Source organism: Zootermopsis nevadensis, unplaced genomic scaffold, assembly GCF_977971745.1.
Source record: "Zootermopsis nevadensis isolate Lab colony 2312 unplaced genomic scaffold, Znev_1.0 Znev_ptg000012l, whole genome shotgun sequence".
Lineage (NCBI taxonomy): Eukaryota > Metazoa > Arthropoda > Insecta > Blattodea > Termopsidae > Zootermopsis > Zootermopsis nevadensis.
Genome location: NW_028259144.1, coordinates 7,279,850 through 7,299,308, shown reverse-complemented (window position 1 = coordinate 7,299,308; position 19,459 = coordinate 7,279,850). Strand labels below are relative to the sequence as shown.

General features: G+C 35.0%; 3 protein-coding genes across 8 annotated transcripts in view; all 3 read left to right on the top strand.

Annotated features, from left to right (window-relative positions):
* Positions 1–1,420: 1,420 nt before the first annotated feature.
* LOC110826820 (glutathione S-transferase) lies at positions 1,421–6,168 on the top strand. Of its 3 annotated transcripts, none has more exons than XM_022057859.2 (5): positions 1,421–1,557; positions 2,234–2,378; positions 3,347–3,514; positions 4,522–4,664; positions 4,882–6,168. In XM_022057859.2, exons 2-5 carry the CDS (start codon positions 2,243–2,245, stop codon positions 5,047–5,049), a joined length of 615 nt encoding a protein of 204 aa, XP_021913551.1. In that variant the 5' UTR covers positions 1,421–1,557; positions 2,234–2,242; the 3' UTR covers positions 5,050–6,168. The 3 variants fall into 3 exon arrangements, with proteins under 3 accessions (XP_021913551.1, XP_021913543.1, XP_021913534.1); XM_022057851.2 differs by lacking the exon at positions 1,421–1,557 and adding an exon at positions 1,618–1,921; XM_022057842.2 differs by lacking the exon at positions 1,421–1,557 and adding an exon at positions 1,619–1,831.
* Positions 6,169–6,301: 133 nt separating this feature from the next.
* On the top strand, positions 6,302–14,830 carry LOC110826802 (caspase-1). Of its 4 annotated transcripts, XM_087347820.1 has the most exons (7): positions 7,154–8,277; positions 8,589–8,673; positions 9,637–9,762; positions 10,577–10,812; positions 11,417–11,595; positions 12,444–12,591; positions 13,315–14,830. In XM_087347820.1, exons 3-7 carry the CDS (start codon positions 9,659–9,661, stop codon positions 14,082–14,084), a joined length of 1,437 nt encoding a protein of 478 aa, XP_087203946.1. In that variant the 5' UTR covers positions 7,154–8,277; positions 8,589–8,673; positions 9,637–9,658; the 3' UTR covers positions 14,085–14,830. The 4 variants fall into 4 exon arrangements, with proteins under 4 accessions (XP_021913505.1, XP_087203947.1, XP_087203946.1 ...); XM_022057813.2 differs by lacking the exons at positions 7,154–8,277; positions 8,589–8,673 and adding an exon at positions 6,302–7,104; XM_087347821.1 differs by lacking the exon at positions 8,589–8,673 and having other exon boundaries at positions 7,152–8,277; positions 12,444–12,579.
* Positions 14,831–16,228: 1,398 nt separating this feature from the next.
* LOC110827065 (serine/threonine-protein phosphatase 2B catalytic subunit 2) overlaps positions 16,229–19,459 on the top strand; it is a 125,437-nt gene continuing 122,206 nt past the window's right edge. The window contains exon 1 of the mRNA XM_087347795.1: positions 16,229–16,398. Coding sequence (XP_087203921.1) covers positions 16,350–16,398 — 49 coding nt within the window. The 5' untranslated portion in view covers positions 16,229–16,349. The remainder of the gene's footprint in view (positions 16,399–19,459) is intronic.

Here is a 19,459-nt window from a genome sequence, read left to right as displayed (position 1 = left end):
GTAAAGTTATTAGATCACGAAGCCTGTCACTTCTCCTCGTGTAGTGGCAAAGTAACAGGTATGTGGAACGTCACCTCTTTTTGCCTTAGCTGCATAATTATGTAGGGCAGAATGACTGTAAATCATAGGAAGACCTTATTAGATTATTTGATAGTATTTAATTAGTGATAAATTTACATAATTAATGCATGTAAAAATTGTGTGATATTTGATGAGGATGATGTTTATGCTCTGGGTTTTTGCACCATGTAGGCTTGTCTGTAGATGCTAGCATTTCAGAGGGCTACGTGGAGGTGTCGCGCCGGTTCGTACCCATATCCGCAGCAGGTCTCCAAGGTGAGGAGCCTCTAGTCGATAGACTAATGTAGGTAAGGGAAGGCAGCTTCAGCTTTAGGGCTGAAATGTGCAGGGATTGTAACAGATTGAAAGGTGTCTGACAGTATTAGGATAGTTGTTAATTTTGAGTCAGTTACGATTAAAAATTTAGAGTTTCATGGATTATAAAATTACACTTGGATTGAATTTAAATTTAAACTTGCATTGGTTGGATCAAATCTGTCAATGTTGCTTTGCTTTGTGCTTTTTCATATGTAACAGTTTTACAGATTTTTTTCTTTATTTTTCATTTTTCCCTCCTCTTACTTTCTCATCATTACCAGATGACAATTTTCATGATTTTTATCTCTAGAACTGAAGCAAGCAGGAGTATGACATTTAACACAATTTAGGAGGGACTGTCCCCTGGTATGTTTGCAACCTTGCAGATCACCTTTTAAAATCACTTGCCCACATTCAATATGCACAAAAATAGCTGTAGAACTGCTGAACAAATTTTATTATAATTTATTAATGTGGTCCACTTTTAGTTATGATCATAAACTAGTAATGGATACTTCACACAGAGACTTAAATGCTTTTCTGCAGATGGAAATGACTGGGTGGGGAACTCGGTTTGTATGGTTACTTGGGTTAATGTCATTATTAAACATTTTAAAGTTGGGGCCATATAACGCTGTGTCCAAGTCGTCATATTCTTGTCAAATGTTATATTGTGAGATTTTTTTGACGTAAATACGTCTATACGGAAGGGTCATTCGGCAAAAAAGTGTAACGAAAAAGTGACAGGAAAATGTATAAGATCGTATCAACAAATCGACAACAATGGTTAACTTGCGTGCATTGTTATGTTACCTAGGAAACGTCCTGTGTTTACTCGGCATTGTTGTGTTATATTACTGCCGTCAACAATCCGCTTTCGTAACAAGATGTATGACATTGAAGATAACATTACATTACATTTCACTACTTTACTTTACATTACATTACAGAGACTTAAATATAAATTAAATAGAGAGACGTATTTAAGTAAAAATTCTCCGGAACCGTGGTTCCACTGTCAATTTTTTTCATATCCGCAACCCTGTTGGTATTATCTGTGCTCTAACCAATACCTTTCAAGTAGATGTTATAGACCATTTAAAGTTTAGTTATTGACCTTGACTCAAGCTACCCCGATTGAGACTTAACAGCCATTTCTTGTCAAAGGAGGACAGTTGGGTATGTTGCCAACTTTATGATTGATTATATGATCTCTCTCCTTTAAATTCTAAGCGTTAGTGAAATTTCTTTGTCGTCGTTTGACATTGACCAATGAAGACAAATGAAATAAGTGCTGTTGGCTGTGGTACTGCTTGGCACTGACAGCGTACAAAAGATAACGGAGTGAGTCAGAGGGAAGTATAAACGGTTCATACCCTTAGGAAATTAGAGTGGGTGACGCCAAGTGGATGTAACGGATATTGGTTCGCGTACGACCTTGTGTTTGAAATAGGTAAATTAGTGAGAACGTTGCCAGTGTACGTTCGTGTGTTGTATGATTTTAAATTAATAGTGTTTGTAATAAGGTCAATTTGAAGAAAGGGTAAGATTATTTTGTTTTTGTGCTGTGTCTGGATAGACGGAAATTGTGTTACAAAAGAAGGAAGGATATGCTATTATTAAGTAAGATTTGAGGTTTTCACGGCGATGAGCTCGAAGATGGCTGCTTTTTGGGTTGTTGGGCCTTGCAGTCCGGTAGAAGTTTACCGACGTTTCAGAGGTCCTTGCTGCCTCCATCATCAGGGCGATAAGACAGCAAGGACCTCTGAAATGTCGGTACAATTGTACCAGAGTGCACAGTGTTTTTTATGACTCTTGAAATTACGGTAGGTGAGACTTCTATTTTTTGTTTCAGTGAAACACCATGCCTCAGAAATACAAGTTATCATACTTCTGTGTCAAGGCACTGGGAGAACCTATCCGCTTCCTGTTGTCTTATGGTGGAGTGGAGTTTGAAGATTATCGTTTTGAGAAAGAGCAATGGTCCCAGATCAAACCAAGTATGTCCATCGAAGGACCTGTTTCATTTGAGCTGCAGGGCCTATTCTAAGCATTCTATACAGCCAGTCTAGGAATTATCTGTTATAGAATCCCTGGGTTCATGTTTCTCATAACAAAAGCTCACCATATCATTGGACTATAATTTCATCAGTTTCAAGAGTGATTTTAATATTATCCTCTCATGTATAAATCCAATCTACATCATCAATTTGAATTATTTTATCACCACAGTATTGTGTGAAGATTACAATTTGTGAACCTCATTATGAAGTTTGTAATTTTTTCTAGACTTTGTCTCTTGAGTCACATGTACTTGGTATTTATGTTATCAGACACCTTCAGTATTTTTCTTTTGAGCAAAGCAATCAAATTTCATACCAATAAAAGTAACAGGTTGTTGTTTATGCTGTGGGGTGTACTCCACCCAGTTAAGTTTTACTAAGATGTGTAACCTTATCTGTTAACTTCCCAGCTCATTATTTCCAGTATCTGCAATTTTTCTTGTTTCTGTTGTCATATTAAATGTTTGAGAAGCAGAGAAAATATTTTGGTGAGAATGGTAAGGTTATTGATTTGATTTTCTCATCAGCAAGCAATGTTCATTCCTTTTTGATAAAGCATAAAGATAAGAGGATTTTTTTTTTGTCTCCAGGAAATATAAAGATTTTTGGAAAGGAATTCAATCTTGTTATGAATGTTGTTTCAGTTTGTTACTGTCATCCCTAGGTACTTGAACATTGTCACAGTTCTGAACAGTTCATTACCAATTCTTATTTTTATTTTGGTGATGCAGAACAATTTAAAGGAAAACAATTTTAAAAAATGTCAACAAAAAATTCTTGAACATGGCACAGAGAAGAAGCATGTATCCTAGAATATAAAAACCTTGAACATTTTTTTACTAATCTGTTTGCAACAACCATACCCACAGTCACGTTACGTGTATGAATGATTCTGGCCTTTACAGCTACGCCTTTTGGGAAGGCTCCAGTTCTCGAGATTGACGGAAAGCAGACCCATCAGTCGGCTGCTATTTGTCGTTACCTTGCCAAGCAGTTTGGTCTGAACGGCAGCAACGACTGGGAGGCTCTTGAGATTGATGCTATTGTGGACACTCTTACTGACTTCAGACAGCGTAAGGATTTCAAGTATTCGTGTAGTGACCCACAGTAAAGTTTGTGGCTGTGGGCTAGGTGACTGAGGTTTGATTCCCAGTAGGAGCAGATATTCTTCTAAAATCTGTAAATAGCTTATTGTTATTAATTTATCGTGTTAATTGTTGCTAATTGTTATTAATTACTGCCTCCATCATCAAAGTGATGATGGAGGCAGCAAGGACCTCTGAAACATTGGTAAAACGTCTGCCATTCTGCATGGAATAACAACCCAGACCTCAAATCTTACACTTATACATATTTTTCATATCACCAGCATGTTTTTTTTTGGGGGGGGGGGGGTGTTGCTTCCTTGGTGGTCATTTTGGGGAGCGGAGAGAGGGATGGGTTGGGTTGAGGGTAAAATAGCCTAAGTGAATCTGACTGTCTCCATCTGCAGCTAATTTTTAAAATGTACGATGCTTTTTCTCCAGTTTCTTATGTGCCTTAATGGCTATAAAATAAATGCATTATTTTATATGAACTTTAAATATTAGTCACATGTCAGACATTTACTAAGGAGCTGCTCTAATCACAATAAATATTATTGTGTCTACACTACATTTTATTTACCAACAGTGTCATATTTTCTAGCACTACGTGTTTTGGTCAGCTGGTGGTCATCTTCATATTGCAAACGAAAAAGGTTAAATTGAACTGTATAGATTGGTTTTCTGTGTATGAGTTTGATGTTTCGTGGGATTAAAGTACAAGTAAAATAGCGACTGTCATTCAGACATGTCTTACGTGCCAAGTATTGTGTCTACAATAATTATGATAAAAGCATTAAAACAATGAATTGTTTCATGAAATCATACTTTATATACAAGATATTGCACCTGTAAGGGTCCTCATTATCTGGTATGCAAGGTGTGATTTTGTCAAAAAAAAGAAATCCCTGTGTAATGATATATGCCACACAAATTGAATTACTGAGGTATAATAAATCGTTCATAAAATAAAATTTCGTAATTATTATACCTTACAGAAATTGCCAATTACTACTATGATCAAGATGAAGCTACAAAGGAGAAGAAATGGGGGCCACTTAAAAATGAGACTGTGCCTTATTACATGTCAAAGTTTGATGAAGTTGTAAAAAAAAATGAAGGATACTTTGTTGGTGGGAAGGTAGGTTTCAGGAGTAAGTCTTAACTACATGATATGGCTGGAAAAGAATTTCATTTTGTTTGTTTGTTTGTGCATGCATGTGGCTGGTTCCATGCGTTCATTGTTGATGTATTGTAATATAAAATTTAAAATATATTTAGGTTTTCTTTATCCTAACACTTTGTTATATTTGGAATGAATATTGTTTTCAAATACTGCATTCTGATGTTTCATGTAGCTGACATGGGCAGATATTTACTTTGTTGGCATCCTTGACTACTTAAATGGCATGGTGAAGGAAGATCTAGTGGAAAAATATCCCAATCTGAAGGCCCTGAAGGAGAAAATTTTGGCACTGCCACCCATAAAAGCTTGGGTTGAAAAGCGCCCCGATTCTGAGATGTAAGAAACGAAATGTCGGCAGTACCACGAAGATAAGTCAAAATTGTACTCTTTCAAGTACTATAATATGTGGTGTGAAGATTTGATTTCAATATTCTGGAATAGTATTTTTTAATCAGAATTGCATCTGTTGTGTTGATGGGTTTCATGAAAAGAAAGTATTTTCATGCTTCATTTGATGCATGTCAGTTTTTGCTTTACATGCTAGATTATTATATTAAAAATATTTTTAAGTGTCATAATTCCTTTGTATCATAACTTGTATACATTAATTTTTTTCACATGAAGCAGTAGATAACATTGGGCCAGGTCAAACCTTTGCAACGTCCTGTGTGCGAGTATGTACGCTTGATACGTTGCATCGGATAAGTGTTACGTCTGAAACTGACAGCCTCGTTGCTGGTGTTTTTACATGTTGACACACACGAGAGTCTGTTTCATAATGACGACTACAGCCTTCCCTAGGGACCACGCTCTGAACATCCGTGTTAGATAAAGCTTCAAGCTTTTATTCATATGTATTGAAGGTACTGCTTGATTTTCATTGTTATGCATAGAAATATGAATCTCTTTAATTTCTTTATTTTTAAATCACAATTCACTACTTTATGCCATTGTTTATTTGTATACTGTAATATACAAATGCTATTACACAGTATGAGGAGCTTTATGCGTTTTGAATTTGTCATCAGGGAGCTGAGAATTCAGATATACATGATATTCTCCTCGTTACGTTGGTTTACGTTACGCACTCGCATTTCTCATATGAAAACTCAGTATTAATACTCAGTCATGACGAGTTTGTGTTTATGCATCAACACATTTTGACTTTTTTTTACTAGTTCTTGATGATTTTCAATAAAATATAAAGAGCTTAAGAAAGTAATTACAAAGAAATGCAGTAATGTTGTACCTCAAGGTTATTGTTCTTGTGTTTACATTCTTTTTTGCAAAGTTCACAAACATACCTAATTTTTATGTTATAAAAAATATGTAGTCTACGTAACTTGTGGATTTAAGTTATGTATTTTCTTGAGTGTCATGTAGGCACATACATTATAGAAATTTTTGAGTGATTACAGAATTTAAAATATATTTTCGAATAAATGTTGTAAGCAAAGGAGTGGTGACTATACTTTATTTGGATATTATTTCCAGTGGATTATGTGTAAGGATATTTCCTATTACTTTTCCCTGATCATCTAACGCTAAATCGGTTAATAGAAATGTAATTTACCCAATACCGAATGCAAGAGTTAAGTAAGTCCCTGTGGTGTATGCAGCCTTAGAAGTTGTGTGCTGCATTACAAGCAAAAAAAAGAGATGTGCTTGAGCTATTTTGACGTAAACTTTACTGGTAATACTTTATAACATTGGTAGTTATAAAATAGTCGGTAATGACAAAACAGATAAATGAATAATGATACTACTGAGAGCGAAAAGCAACAAAGACGTCTGTAGATTTCCCTAACTGAACATCGTTATTACCATGATTGTCATTGATAGCAGCTAAACGTGCTTCGTAGTATTCTCACCTCAGAAATAGTTTCAGCTTGCTCAAAAGTTCACTGACACTGGAACTGAAAGTGTTCACCACAGCAACAACAACAGTTTATCTGAACAATAAGCAGTGATATCAGGTAAGGACTTTTTCATCATGTATATATTTTTTGTAATAATATAATATAATAGCATAATCAGTAATATATTTGAGGACTGTAGTCTCTGAGATGGTGATTGACAAGTTTCAGCAGAATATTGGTATCACCGACAAGACTCAAGACTAAATAGCATCACAACCCTGCAGACCACAATCTACATTTTCACAGCTGTGAAAGCCTCAAATGCTGTACAAGAAGTAATATTATTTTTCTTAATTTCTCAATGTCAAATGATCACTTGCCTCAGAATTTAATTTGAGAAAACGTCTTTGCAGAATGGCCACACCGTGTTTCACTCCACAAAGGTGACTTTTCCAGTAATACCTCGCTGAACCAAGAAGTATTAGCTGACATCTTGGACATTGCTAAACACTTTGTTGTTTGGTACGTCTTTGCGTGTAAGTAACTTAGTTTCAGATTTTTCTTTTTAGTATTTTCTTGAAAATGGCTAAACTGCAGGAATAATGCAAGCTTCATAAGTCTTTGAGTCTCTTCGTGTTAATGCTGTGTCACTATTTAATACACAGATAATTGTTTTCACAAAGAAATGCTTCAGGCAGGATACGTTCATCATCGAATATTACCGTAATCGGATAGTAGAGAGCGTTGGGAATAACTTCTTGTAAGATTTGAGGTTTTCACAGCGGTGAGTATGAAGATTCATCGCCCTGATGACGGAGGCAGTATGACCTCTGAAACGTTGGTTAACATCGACCAGACTAGACAGCGCAACAACCCAGAAGACAGAAATCTTTGAATAACTTCTTGTTCACACAATATGATGCAAATTTTGAAATATCTCATTTAATTCTGCAACTTATTTCTAAACTTTTTTGTTTTTTGTGTGAGGGTGAAATGACAAGGGTACATCTGACCCAAACCTCCATCTGCTTCCATGACCTAGATTGTATGGAGCTTTTCCTCCATGTCCCCTGTATACCGTAATGACATGGTACATTGGCCCAGAGGGAACTTTACCTGTATTTTTAAATGTCTTCAATGTTTAACAAATGAATACTTAAGTTTAAGTAAAATAGCTGCCTTGATTGGGTACAGTAATCTTATAATTTAATTAGAGTTTTGATATAAAATATAATTAAGAATCTGTTAATGGTAAGTGCTGTTGATTCTAGGTTACAAACAAATTTATTTTGCTATGTGTAAAGATTGCCAAAAATGTGTGAAATTTTTGTTGCAAATGCATAATGTTTAGCAAGATGCTGATAGGACTGAATGTTGCACCCAAGTGGTTAGTACTCCAGCTTCATATTTGAAAGATCCTGTGTTAATATCTTTAGCTGGAGACCAAATATCCTGTCTAATATTTTTCATGGTTATCCTCAGTCCATCCAGGCAAATGACAGAATAGTACGTTAAATTAGGTCATAACTGTATTGATTCGATATATAAGGAACCAGATCTGTAACTCTGATTATTCTCAAAATGACACTGTCCCATAGACTACACAGGTATCTTATCAGTACTGATAAGGCACTCCTTCAGTCAATATAAAATAATCAATACCAGCATTTGGGTTAACTTCTGCAGTCCGAAGCGGATGTGTGGTATCTGTAAGTATTGGTTTTCAAGGTTGTTTATTTGATTGTCAATTAGATATTTATATTTCACACATTACAAATTTTTACTGTATAAATTTAATATTCAGTTGTTAATATGTTTTGAATCTGTGTTATTCATAGCAATAGCTAGATATTAATGTGGATAAATGAAAATGTATGTGAATGTCTCCACACAGCTTCTTCTTCTCCTCCTCCTCCTCCTCCACACAGCTTATTACAGTGAAATATCAGATTCTATGAATGGAAGAAAAAATTTTCTTTTATGTTTTCAAATCTTACATGGATTCTATGTTTGTTTTTAGGTGTTTTGAAGTTTTTACCTAGAGTTTCCATCATATACTTCTGTTCTAATTTGGCAGTATGTAGTCTTGCAAAAGGAGATTATTTGTAAGTTTTCTCGTCATATCCATAAGGAGAAACCAGCAGAGGAATTAAGAACATATTAAGTTTGTGGAATACTTGCTACCATTTAGTTCTGAATTTTTTTTATCTTTCTGTGTCTTGTCTAAAAAATAAAAATATTAAAATGTACAAAAACTATAGTTTACTTCTTTGTTTTGCATGGGTATGGAACTTGATCTCTCATGTTAAGGGAAGAACGTGGAATAAATATGAGAATATTTGGACCTAAGAGGGAGGAATAAGAAGGAGACTGGAGAAAATTATATGAGGAGCTTGTTAATTTGATTTTTTTTACCAAATTTTATATCTTTTAAATTAAAAAAGATGAGATGGGAACGGGTAAAAACTGCGTACAAAGTATTAGTCAGAAAATCTGATGGGTAGAGACCACTTACAAGACCTGGGTTCAGACAGGCAAATAAGTGTTACATGAGGCTTTAGATAGTTTTGGGGGATTAGGATGAAGGTACATAATATGAATAAGAAGTTGAAGGTTTCTGACAGTGGTGTGACATGTAATTTTTTTTTTTTTGCACTTTATCCATCTTGGAGGTGTATTTAAAAAAAACAACATTTCGGAATTTGGTTATACTTTTGTCTTCAGGTGACAGGACAAAAGCCAAATCTGTTGGGCTCAGTGAATTAAGTGTAAAAAATACTGTGGCATTTGTGTAACTCATGTTTGGTAAAAATTCGCTTCAAAAGTGACGTCTTAGATGTGGTGTTAGATGAAGCCATTGTTTCATAACAGATGAAATTTTACAAATACATTCAATCTTTTAAGTGTGTATATCCCAGCTAAAGGTGAGTGGTTGTGTAGTGAGATATAAAAGTATTTATATACCAAAGTGACCTCGTTCTGTTTATCAGCCAGAGGTTTTAGCAATCTCACCAACTAGATAACTACTGGCATTCGTTGGGATTTATAACGGTGTTTTATGTTCACAGTGGTGCTACGTAATATTTGGGGATGGCATCAACAAGTCCAGCTGCAGGGGAGAGCCTTCCTGATTATGTAACAGTTTCAGAATGTGTAAAGCAAGGCAAAGGAGATGAAGGGGATAGCAGTAAGGTGTAAGTAATGCAAATAATAGTATACAGAACAAACTACATATTTGAACATCAATGAAGTAACGTGCTATGCAGAGTGATTCAAAAATGTATGTCATTATTTTGCTTTCATAGAAGAAAAAAAGTTGTGTAGAATAAATAATGGTGCTGAACATATGTGAAATTTGGTTTGAGGAGACCAGAAATTGCACAATTTATTAGTTCATGTTTCATGACAAATTCCTTTTTTATAGATGTAAAGTCATACAGCCAAGACATTAACCTTAAATTTAAAATTTATTGCAATTTTTCTATTTATAGAGATTTTTTTGTTACATGTTTGCAACGTTGGTTATGATTCTGAAACGTGATTCACCATATTCACTATCTTGATCATACAATTCATAAAAATTGATAAAAATTTTAGTTGCTACATCCCTGTTTTATTTTGACTGCCATGAAAATGTAGGTATATGTATAAAATAAATTAAATGAAGTTGAGTATGTGTGTTTGCCTTTCTGACCAACCCTCTTATGTATTTTTAACTTACATGTTTGTTTTGTATACCTGTCATGTAAAACAGATTATGATCACAAAGGAATAATTGCTCAAAAGTAATTATTTTTGGCTGTTGAAATTGTTATATTTTATCTTTCTACAACATTGTTTAATTTATATAATGCCCAGTAGAGAGAAACTGTACAGTTAATAGCATAGAGGAACGTTAAGAGATGACGTTTTTATGTAAATAATAATTTTGAAACTAAATCTAGTTTTCCGATTCTCTTGAAGCGGTGTTGTTGTCACTTGAGACATTAATTATTTGTGTATTTTCAGGATGCACACTCCACCAATAGGACCAAAGGCAGAGGAATACAAAATGAATCATGAGAGGAGAGGAAGGGCAATCATACTGAACCACGAGAAATATAGCGAAAGTCTGAAGCTTAAGGAGAGAACTGGGACAATTACAGACAAAATAACTCTGAAGCAACGTTTTGAAAAGTTGAATTTTGATGTATCTGTACACGATGATCTAACTGTTGCTGATATAAAGAAGTTACTAAGTCATAGTAGGTATTGAATTATGAATGGGAGAATCATAATACTTTAAACCTTTGAAACCTAAGCTCGTCTTAATAATATTTAAACATTCTGTCTGTACTACGTAGGAAACATCACCCATAACCATTACAAGGATCAGTTTGTTATTATTGTTTAAGGAAGTAATCGCTGTTTACATTGATAAACACCCTGTACGGGTCCCCAACTTCTTAGTTGGCTTGATCTATGGACATTCAGTAGGACTCCTTGGACGAGGGATCAGCCTGTCGCAAGGCCTCTACCTATTTACAAGACAGCACAACACAGTAAACATCCATGGCTTGAGTGGGATTCAAACCCACGGTCCCTGCGAGCAAGTGGCACAAGACCCACACCTCAGACCGCGCGGCCACTACGGATCCCTACAAGCTAGTTTAATACAATTAAAATCTTCACAGTCTGTTTGATCTTAAGATTATTTTATTACTATTTTAACGTGGGTCTCCCATGTATTTTTTTCTCTCAAGGTTTTCAGACAATAATTTTATATGCATTTTTTATTTTCCCATTGCTCACCCAATTATTTAAATTGCTATTAATGACAGCTCATATTTTTACTGTGTATATTTTCAGTTTCACAACTTGATCACAGAAATGAAGACTGCATTGTGGTTGCTGTCCTTACTCATGGGAGAGGAAAAGGCAAATTATATGCATATGATGAGCTGTACAAAGTGGATTTACTTTGGTCCAGTTTCACAGCAGATGTGTGCCCGTCTTTGGGTGGAAGACCAAAAATATTTATTGTCCAAGTAAGTGAAGAGTACAAGATTTTTTTAGGAAGGTGTCTTCTGTTAACTCGCTTATTGTTACTTTGTGATGGCCCTGCTTGTCATAAAAGCGGTAGGACGTGGGGGGATACGAATAGTTGTGGGGAAGTGTAACAAGAAGCTCTGATGTCAGTACTGGCAGAGTAGCAACACATTTGATGGAAAATGTCATGGCTGTATAATGAATTCTTCTTGGGCTACCAGCCACGTCGAGTGGTTTAATGGAGAAAACACCAGCGTCTCAAGAACCATCTTCGTCCTTGTTCTCAGGGTACTGAACTTTAAATGTTGGTGTTTTCTCCATTAAATGACCTGACACAGCTGGTGGCCCGAGAAGAATAAGTCAGTGAGCATATGAAACTGTTTGCTGTAGTATTTAAATTCCATAATTTTATTAGTTGTTTGTTTCTGTGCTGGTTGTTTATCATTTAAAAGTGTAATGCTGTCATTAAGTAACAATATGATCAGCCTTATATTATGATTTATGCTCCTTTCTTAATTAATTCTAATATAAAGTCTTTTTGAGTTTGGGTCCATAAAGGTAAGAATTTCTTTGTTGTTTCCCATGAAAAGTTTGCCCACACCTGATTGAAATTCTCTATTATTACATTAGTATAATGAATATACTGTATTCTTCATTATCTTTGTTTGGATTATTCAGTTTGATTTTTGTATTTTATTTTGAGTTTTGAAAATATCAAAATATCTGTATGAAGCATAATGTAAGACTATGGGAAAATGGGTTTTTGAAGTAACTTGTGGATTTAATTTGTATTTCTGGAGTATAAATTAAGAGTGTAGTAATTGAACAAATAATTTTCAAAATTCAGGCATGCAGAGGAGATGAAGCATCAGAGGGCATGAGTTTTAAAAGCAGCATTCAGTTAGACAGCAGTAAAATGAACATGGAAGCAACTTCGCATCGCTATTCAATTCCTGCGGAAGCAGACCTGTTGATCGCATTCAGTACGTATGAAGGTCAGTCGCTGTTTATTCGCATGCTTAATTTCTTACTTGTAGAAGAAATAATTTGATTTGCATTCACATTTCCTTAGTATTTATAAAATGATTCAACACTTTGTGATGCCTAATGCAGTAGACTATAGGAAAATTAAATATAAATACATTAAATATAAATAGATACATATTTTATATACCTATGTATAGAATTAAATTTTAAGAAAGTATTTAATATTTTAATAATTATATCGAAGAAACTTAAAGTACAGAAGTTGATGGCCATGAATTATCTTTCTTTGTAAAAAAGAATTTAAAGTCGGTTTGGATTCCGACCTCCTTCATTTCGTGTCTGATATGGGCTGCTCATTTTTCAGCTTCAGAATCGGCAGTCATTTTGAGTTTAATTTCCAAAGTCCAGACTACTCTTGGAATCTTAGCTTTCTTAATTGACTGCTTAGACATGTCCCCTGATTTTATCATAAGGTAAAAGCTGCCAGTGTAGTACCGGCTTTGAAAACAGTGGGAATGTTGTCAGTAGATTGAAGTATGTGGTGTATGAGTCATATTTGTGAATTCCAAGTGATTAAAAATCTAAAAATCTACAGATAAAGGAAACCAATAACAGACAGGAAACAGTGGTATTAAAGAGTAATTGACAGATATGAAAAATGATGAATTTGTATACACAGATAATGAGGACTGTCTGTGTTTTTTTTGTTTTTGTTTTTTTTTTTGTTATAGGGCGTGTTGCTCTACGGGATACTGAAGATGGCACATGGTTCATTCAGGAGTTTTGCAAAGAGTTGGAAGATAATGGAGACAAGATGGACTTGCTTTCATTGTTCACAAATGTAAATCGCCGCGTTGCTGTCAACAAGGAATATAAGAAATTGAAACAAATGCCAGTCGTTCAGTCAACCCTCACTCGCAAAATCTTCTTAGGTTCGGCCGTTAGACGCAGCAACATAACACTCACGAGTGATGTTAGCTGTCTTCTAGGAAAGACAAATGAAAAACTGGACCACATAACAAATATGCTTCAATACAGAAAACAGTCAGTCCCTATACCAAGATTAAGGCCAGATAGGAAGCAGAGTTCTTCTTTGAATTGGGACAGCTTACAGTCTTGTAAGCAAACTGTGGCTAGTCCCATGCCACAAGCAGAAAGTGTATATAAAATTTCTGAAGGCCTTAAAATGTTCTTAGAGGATGAAGCTGACAGATTAAAACCAACAGTTAAGGAAGATGGCGAGTTTTTGCTCAATTTCCTATCATGCTGGGAAACTTTGAATGAAGAATTGAGGTATTATGGTTACAAAGAACTGGTGTTATTTCTGAATGAAAATGCTAAAAATTGGAAGGTATATAAATTCTTGGATGTTCCTGACTCTGGCTCTTTCAGTCAAAGTCACCACCGACGCTGGTCACAGTCGGATGTAACGGATGCAGGTAGCTCTCCTAATAAAACATCCACAATTCCACGTCGCATTGTTTCTAAGAAATACAAGTAATATTCTTATTATTATTCAGTGTATAAATTGTAAAATAATTTGTAGAAATTTTAAAAGAGAACTTATATTTATAGCATGAACCATGGAACTGTGGAAAAATATTTATGTTCTTATCAATGATCTGAAAGTATATATTTATATAACAACAGGTCAGGTTTGAGTTATATTACCCTGCTTTTAGTTTCTTATGGCTTCTGAGTGTGCATTCAAATATGTGGCCAGCATGGATAGATTTCATAAAATGCAGTTTCAAATCTGATATTTCCAAAAGAATGGACTTTTTTCCCTGTATTAATATAAAATGATGATGTGAAAGTAGCTAACATATTTTAATGTGAAATGCATAGATATGTTTAAGCCACGTTCTGTATTAATGTGAATTTTGTTTTGTGGATTAATCGAAGTATTTCACTGGCATCAGTTAATACTTTAATGTTACAGCTGTTGATGAATTTTTTCATGTATCCTTCATTTGTCAATCACATCTGTTTGATCCTTTTAGGTCCGTAACATATTTACTCAGTTTTACTATGAAATGGTAAAGATAGTCCAAGAATTTAGTGATCCTGATAGTAATGATTGTGTATTGAATGTGGAAGCATACCCCTAGAAAAACAACTGACCAGTCATACCACATACTATTCCAGCTGCATCCTCCTTTGACCAGTATGCTGTAAACTGAGGGATTATTATTCTCCGAAGTTCAGATTTTAAATGTTGTGTAAATAAATGAAGTTAAAATATAAGTTAGAGTTGAAGTGGTATCTCCTTGGATGGGGATTGAATCTGGGCCTTTGTTTTCCTGTTGATTACCTTGCCTTTTAATCCCCACTCTGATAATGAGAAGACAGTGCTGCAGACAGATTTATGTAACTGCAGGGACTGGCGAAGTTGCTGTGGTCCATGCACCTTAGTAGGGAGGATAGGGAACACAGTAGCTTCGCACTCAGGGATCCTGACAGACGTACTCTGTGCAGTGTTTCTTTCACGTAGATGTCCACTGCGTGAGATTTGAGGTTTTCGTGGTGGCGGCAGTGAAAACCTCATATATCACATCATATGGACGTGTCCATATCTGTCTTGTCTGTTTGCTATATTTTTTCCTTGGAGGTAGGCAACCTACATGACAACAGTTGGAACATACTGTTATTATTCTGATTCTCAATGTTCCTGTCATTGTAACTTGCTTGCTTTACTATGTTGGTCACTCCTTTGCCAATACCATCTTGGGTTAAATCATCCATTCCTGAAGAGGACAGACTCCTTTGGAGGGGCTTTACCACCCATGGGTATAGGCCCTTTACAGAGACTACATCCCCAGGTAATGCCCCCACACCATGGATTTTTATGTAAACCCCTGGAACTTTAATATGTGGCCCCTTCCCCAGGATGCTTGGTTTGTTAGGGCTTGGCCCCCAGTTATTGTTGCTCCAGGAACAGGCTGCCTCCTCCCTGCCTTGGCCACCAGTTCTAGACCATTGTTGCTCTACAGTGGATCACATTAGTGCAAGTCACCTACATGTGGGTCCTAGAACAGCAACTTTGATGTCTGCTGTGAGAATCTCAGATTTCACATAATACATATTACCTACAAATTCTATTGCATACCAGCCAACAGCACAGTTACAACCCTAACAATCCTGAATTTTGTAATAATGAACCTAAGAGGAGGCCACTTATGTAAAAGTATTTAATATCAATGCACTGGCTACTCCTTGAAATGCATGTTTACATATGTCAGTTTTAGGAAAATACATTTAAACCTATTGTGACACGTCAAATATTGATATATGTACTAGTACTCCAAACTAGTAACAGTCTTAAGAGTAATGATTTGTGGTTTAATATCTAATTTTTTTTTTAAATTTCCATGCACTCCCTTTATTTCAGAAATTGCCTTACATTTACATTATTATTTAATTTTAAATTTGACAGTACTTTGTGGTTCCTTCTACAGTATGATACACGTCATAAACTTGTAACGTCAGCACAGACTGTTAAAAGTACTAAATTAAAAGTTAGATTTTGTTTAGCCATTTTCAGGGGATTCAAATATCCCGTACAGGTGCGCCACTCGCAGGGCATTTGCGGTAGTCGAGGACTAGTGGGAATTATTTCCGTGCGCAGAAAGATGCGCAAGATACAGTGCAGTGGAAGTTTCAGTTAGCGACATCTTGTGGGACAGTAGTATTTAGCTTGTGGAATCTGTGGTTGTCTAGAACATCCGATGTTTATGGTGTAGTATAATTGTCAGAAAACTATAAAATGTCATCAAACAATACGAAGCTTTCCACCACGGAGCGGGTTATCAAAAGTGAGTGTTATGGTATTCATATAAAAGTGGGATGGTACATTTCTCCTGGACGGGATTGATTTTCTCAGTCGCCATTTCTATCGATTACTTGACGAATATTATTGTGATTATTATGTTAAATTGTTACCAGTTACTCAAAGGAAGTTTTAATTTATGTTATATTACTTTGTATGATGCGTTTGAATAACGTTCTTTACCTTATACAGCTAAAATATGCTTGTTCCTCGCTCATGTCGTCTGCTGGAAGTTGGGTTATTTGAGATGACGTTTTTTGACAGTATTAAATGTTATTGAATGTTAATGAGTATTTTGCGGCATCGAGCTTGCAAGGCCATTTCTTAATATTTCCAAACATTATATGCACATAAGTTCCCATATTAATGTGGAGTTTTACCTGCAAGTATCAATGAAGTGTTCATACCAATGTTTACAATCTGTGATCATGTTGACATGCAGTCAGGACTCCAGACCAAACGACCCCCAAAGAGTTAACAGAAATTGAAAGTTTTCAAAATTCATTCGCTTAAAGAAAATTTAAACCTGCCGAATCACAGATATTGCCTTTCGTCAATAGTATGGCGATTTATTGTGACAATCATCTTAATATATACTTGGTTCACCCCAGAATGCCTCAGTTTTGGTGATCATATATAATTTTCTTTGGAATAGTTTGTGGTTTGTGGATTGAAGATTAAAGCTGGAATTGTATCATTACAGTGATGAAAGTAGAAATTAAAGTGTATTCATCCTGTCCTATAGTTGAGGTGTTAGGTTTGGGAGATGATGCAGGTTCCTGAGGTTGTAGGTTATGTCCTGCAACATTTTCATGTTGCCTCATTTATCTTATCACTGTTTCCGTCAGCGTAGTAGCAAAGTGTTGTACTTAAATGCACACAAAACATACCAACTGGTTGTGAATATCCCTGTTGCATTGATATTAATAATCAAGTATGGGAGTTGAATATACATTTATAGTATAAGTTTAGTTGCTATCATAATTTTGCAAAGAGCAGATGAATACCCATTCCTTAAATTTGTGTTGGATATGAATCATACATTATAAAAATCACTTGGTTTTGAGATGTATCATACGTAGTTGGTGAATTTGCAGCATTCATATGTGGATTAAACAGCAACACCTGATGAAGTTTTTGTCTTATATTTATTTGTGGTTTATTTAAGATTGCTTTTAGTAGCTCTTTCGTAGGATGATCAATTAATAATTATGGGAAAGGATATAAAAAGAAATAGTAATGGCTTAATTTGAGATACTGGCATTTGCCTGGAGGGCATGAGAAAAACATGATAAACCTCAAGGATTGCCAATCTGTGGTCAAAGATTTGAACCTGGACATACTGAATACGAAACATGAGTGCTAAGGACTCGACTGTATTTCAGTGAAAGTGTGATAAATAATGAAAAGTATTTACATAGGTCTTTCATGTAAACAAACATATGAGGAATATAAAGGTTTTAGGATGTAAGAATATACATGTGATTTGTAAGGTTTAAGTTCCTTGCTGTTTACCATGAATTTGAGTTGCAAAAATGAATGGGTCAGTGATACGTGCTTTTCAATAGGGTGTCTTACAGAGCTGTAGGTGGCAAGGTACATGGAAGAGGGGGAGGAAAAGAAATAGTGGCACCCTGTGTTCTCAAATAATATGAAACCACCAACAGTTTCTTTATTATTAATAATGAGACTAATTTTGTTTAGTTAGGTCATCATCCGGGATTGGTCATAACTATTTTTAAGCCATCTTAAATAATATATTTCATTATTACATGTTTTATGAGGCGAGGTGGTATGGGTGGGGCATGTAGCATGAATGGAGGAGATGAGAAATGTGTACAGAATTTTAGTTTTGAGACCCAAAAGGAAGATGAGTGTGATATAGTGTATGAGGATTTATCTGATTCTTGCCAAGTCAAAAAAGCTTTAAATAAAAGTTTAAAATCTCAGTGGGGTTTGTATTTTGTGTTTATCGTCGTTATTACCAGAGAGATTTTTTTTCGGTTTATTTGATATTTCTTGTAAAGTACTAGAATTATATCGGGCTAATACAAATCAATATTATTCACTTGTCAATTTTTGGTGCAGATCTGCGATACCAAATATGATCACCTGTTTCTTTGTTTTGTACATGGAGGATGCAGATGGATAAATGGACAGACACATTATCTTCATTGTTTATATTTTGCGTATCACGCAAATAACACACAATATGAGATATTGAGCTGGTGTTGTAAGTAAATTATTCTGTACAGTAAATAGTTGTGTAGATGATAGTATGACACAATTGTACGTAAATAGTTTGTCACTGAAATTGTTACCATGTTTATAGACCAGTTGATGAAAGCGTGGTTATACGACTTAGGTACATTTTGTGGCAGAGTAACAAATTCTCGAAAACATTGAATTTATTTTTTGTGATTTCTTATCAGTTATTTATTTTTGAAGTCTTCCATTATTCAGTTATCTGTTAAGGTTTTTCATAATTAAGTAATATATTCAGACCCAGTCAATAGTTCAGAAAAAAACATGAATTTTATCTAAACTATTATTCAGGAAATTGAAGAAAATCTTTATTTAGCGTTGTTTTTTTACATAGGAGTAAATTGCTTTTCAGTATCTGATCTTAAGGAAAAGTATTGTCAGTGATTTTACTTCATTAGTTTCGTTTTACGTGCTTCTATGTTTACTTGATTTTACGTAGTATTTCTTGCACATAAAACCACGTAGCAAGTGAGACTTTACTGGTTTAATGATAATATCATAGCCTATTATGTTCCTTTGTTAGTTTATTTTATGTTGTGTCATACGTAAATAATATTTAAATTAATTCCGAGAAAGAAGTGAAATCTACTAATACCCCAATCTGGTGGTTAAATTTAACTCTGCTGAACATTGATGGTTATCAGTGTCCTTTGAAAGTTAAAGGTTAATTTTCCGGAGCTATAGTAATGCAGATGTGGAAGGATTCAGAAGTATTTGGCAGTGAATAGACACACACAGAGACTGGTAGAGTCTGAATACTAGTCTGATCGCTCATAAAAAAA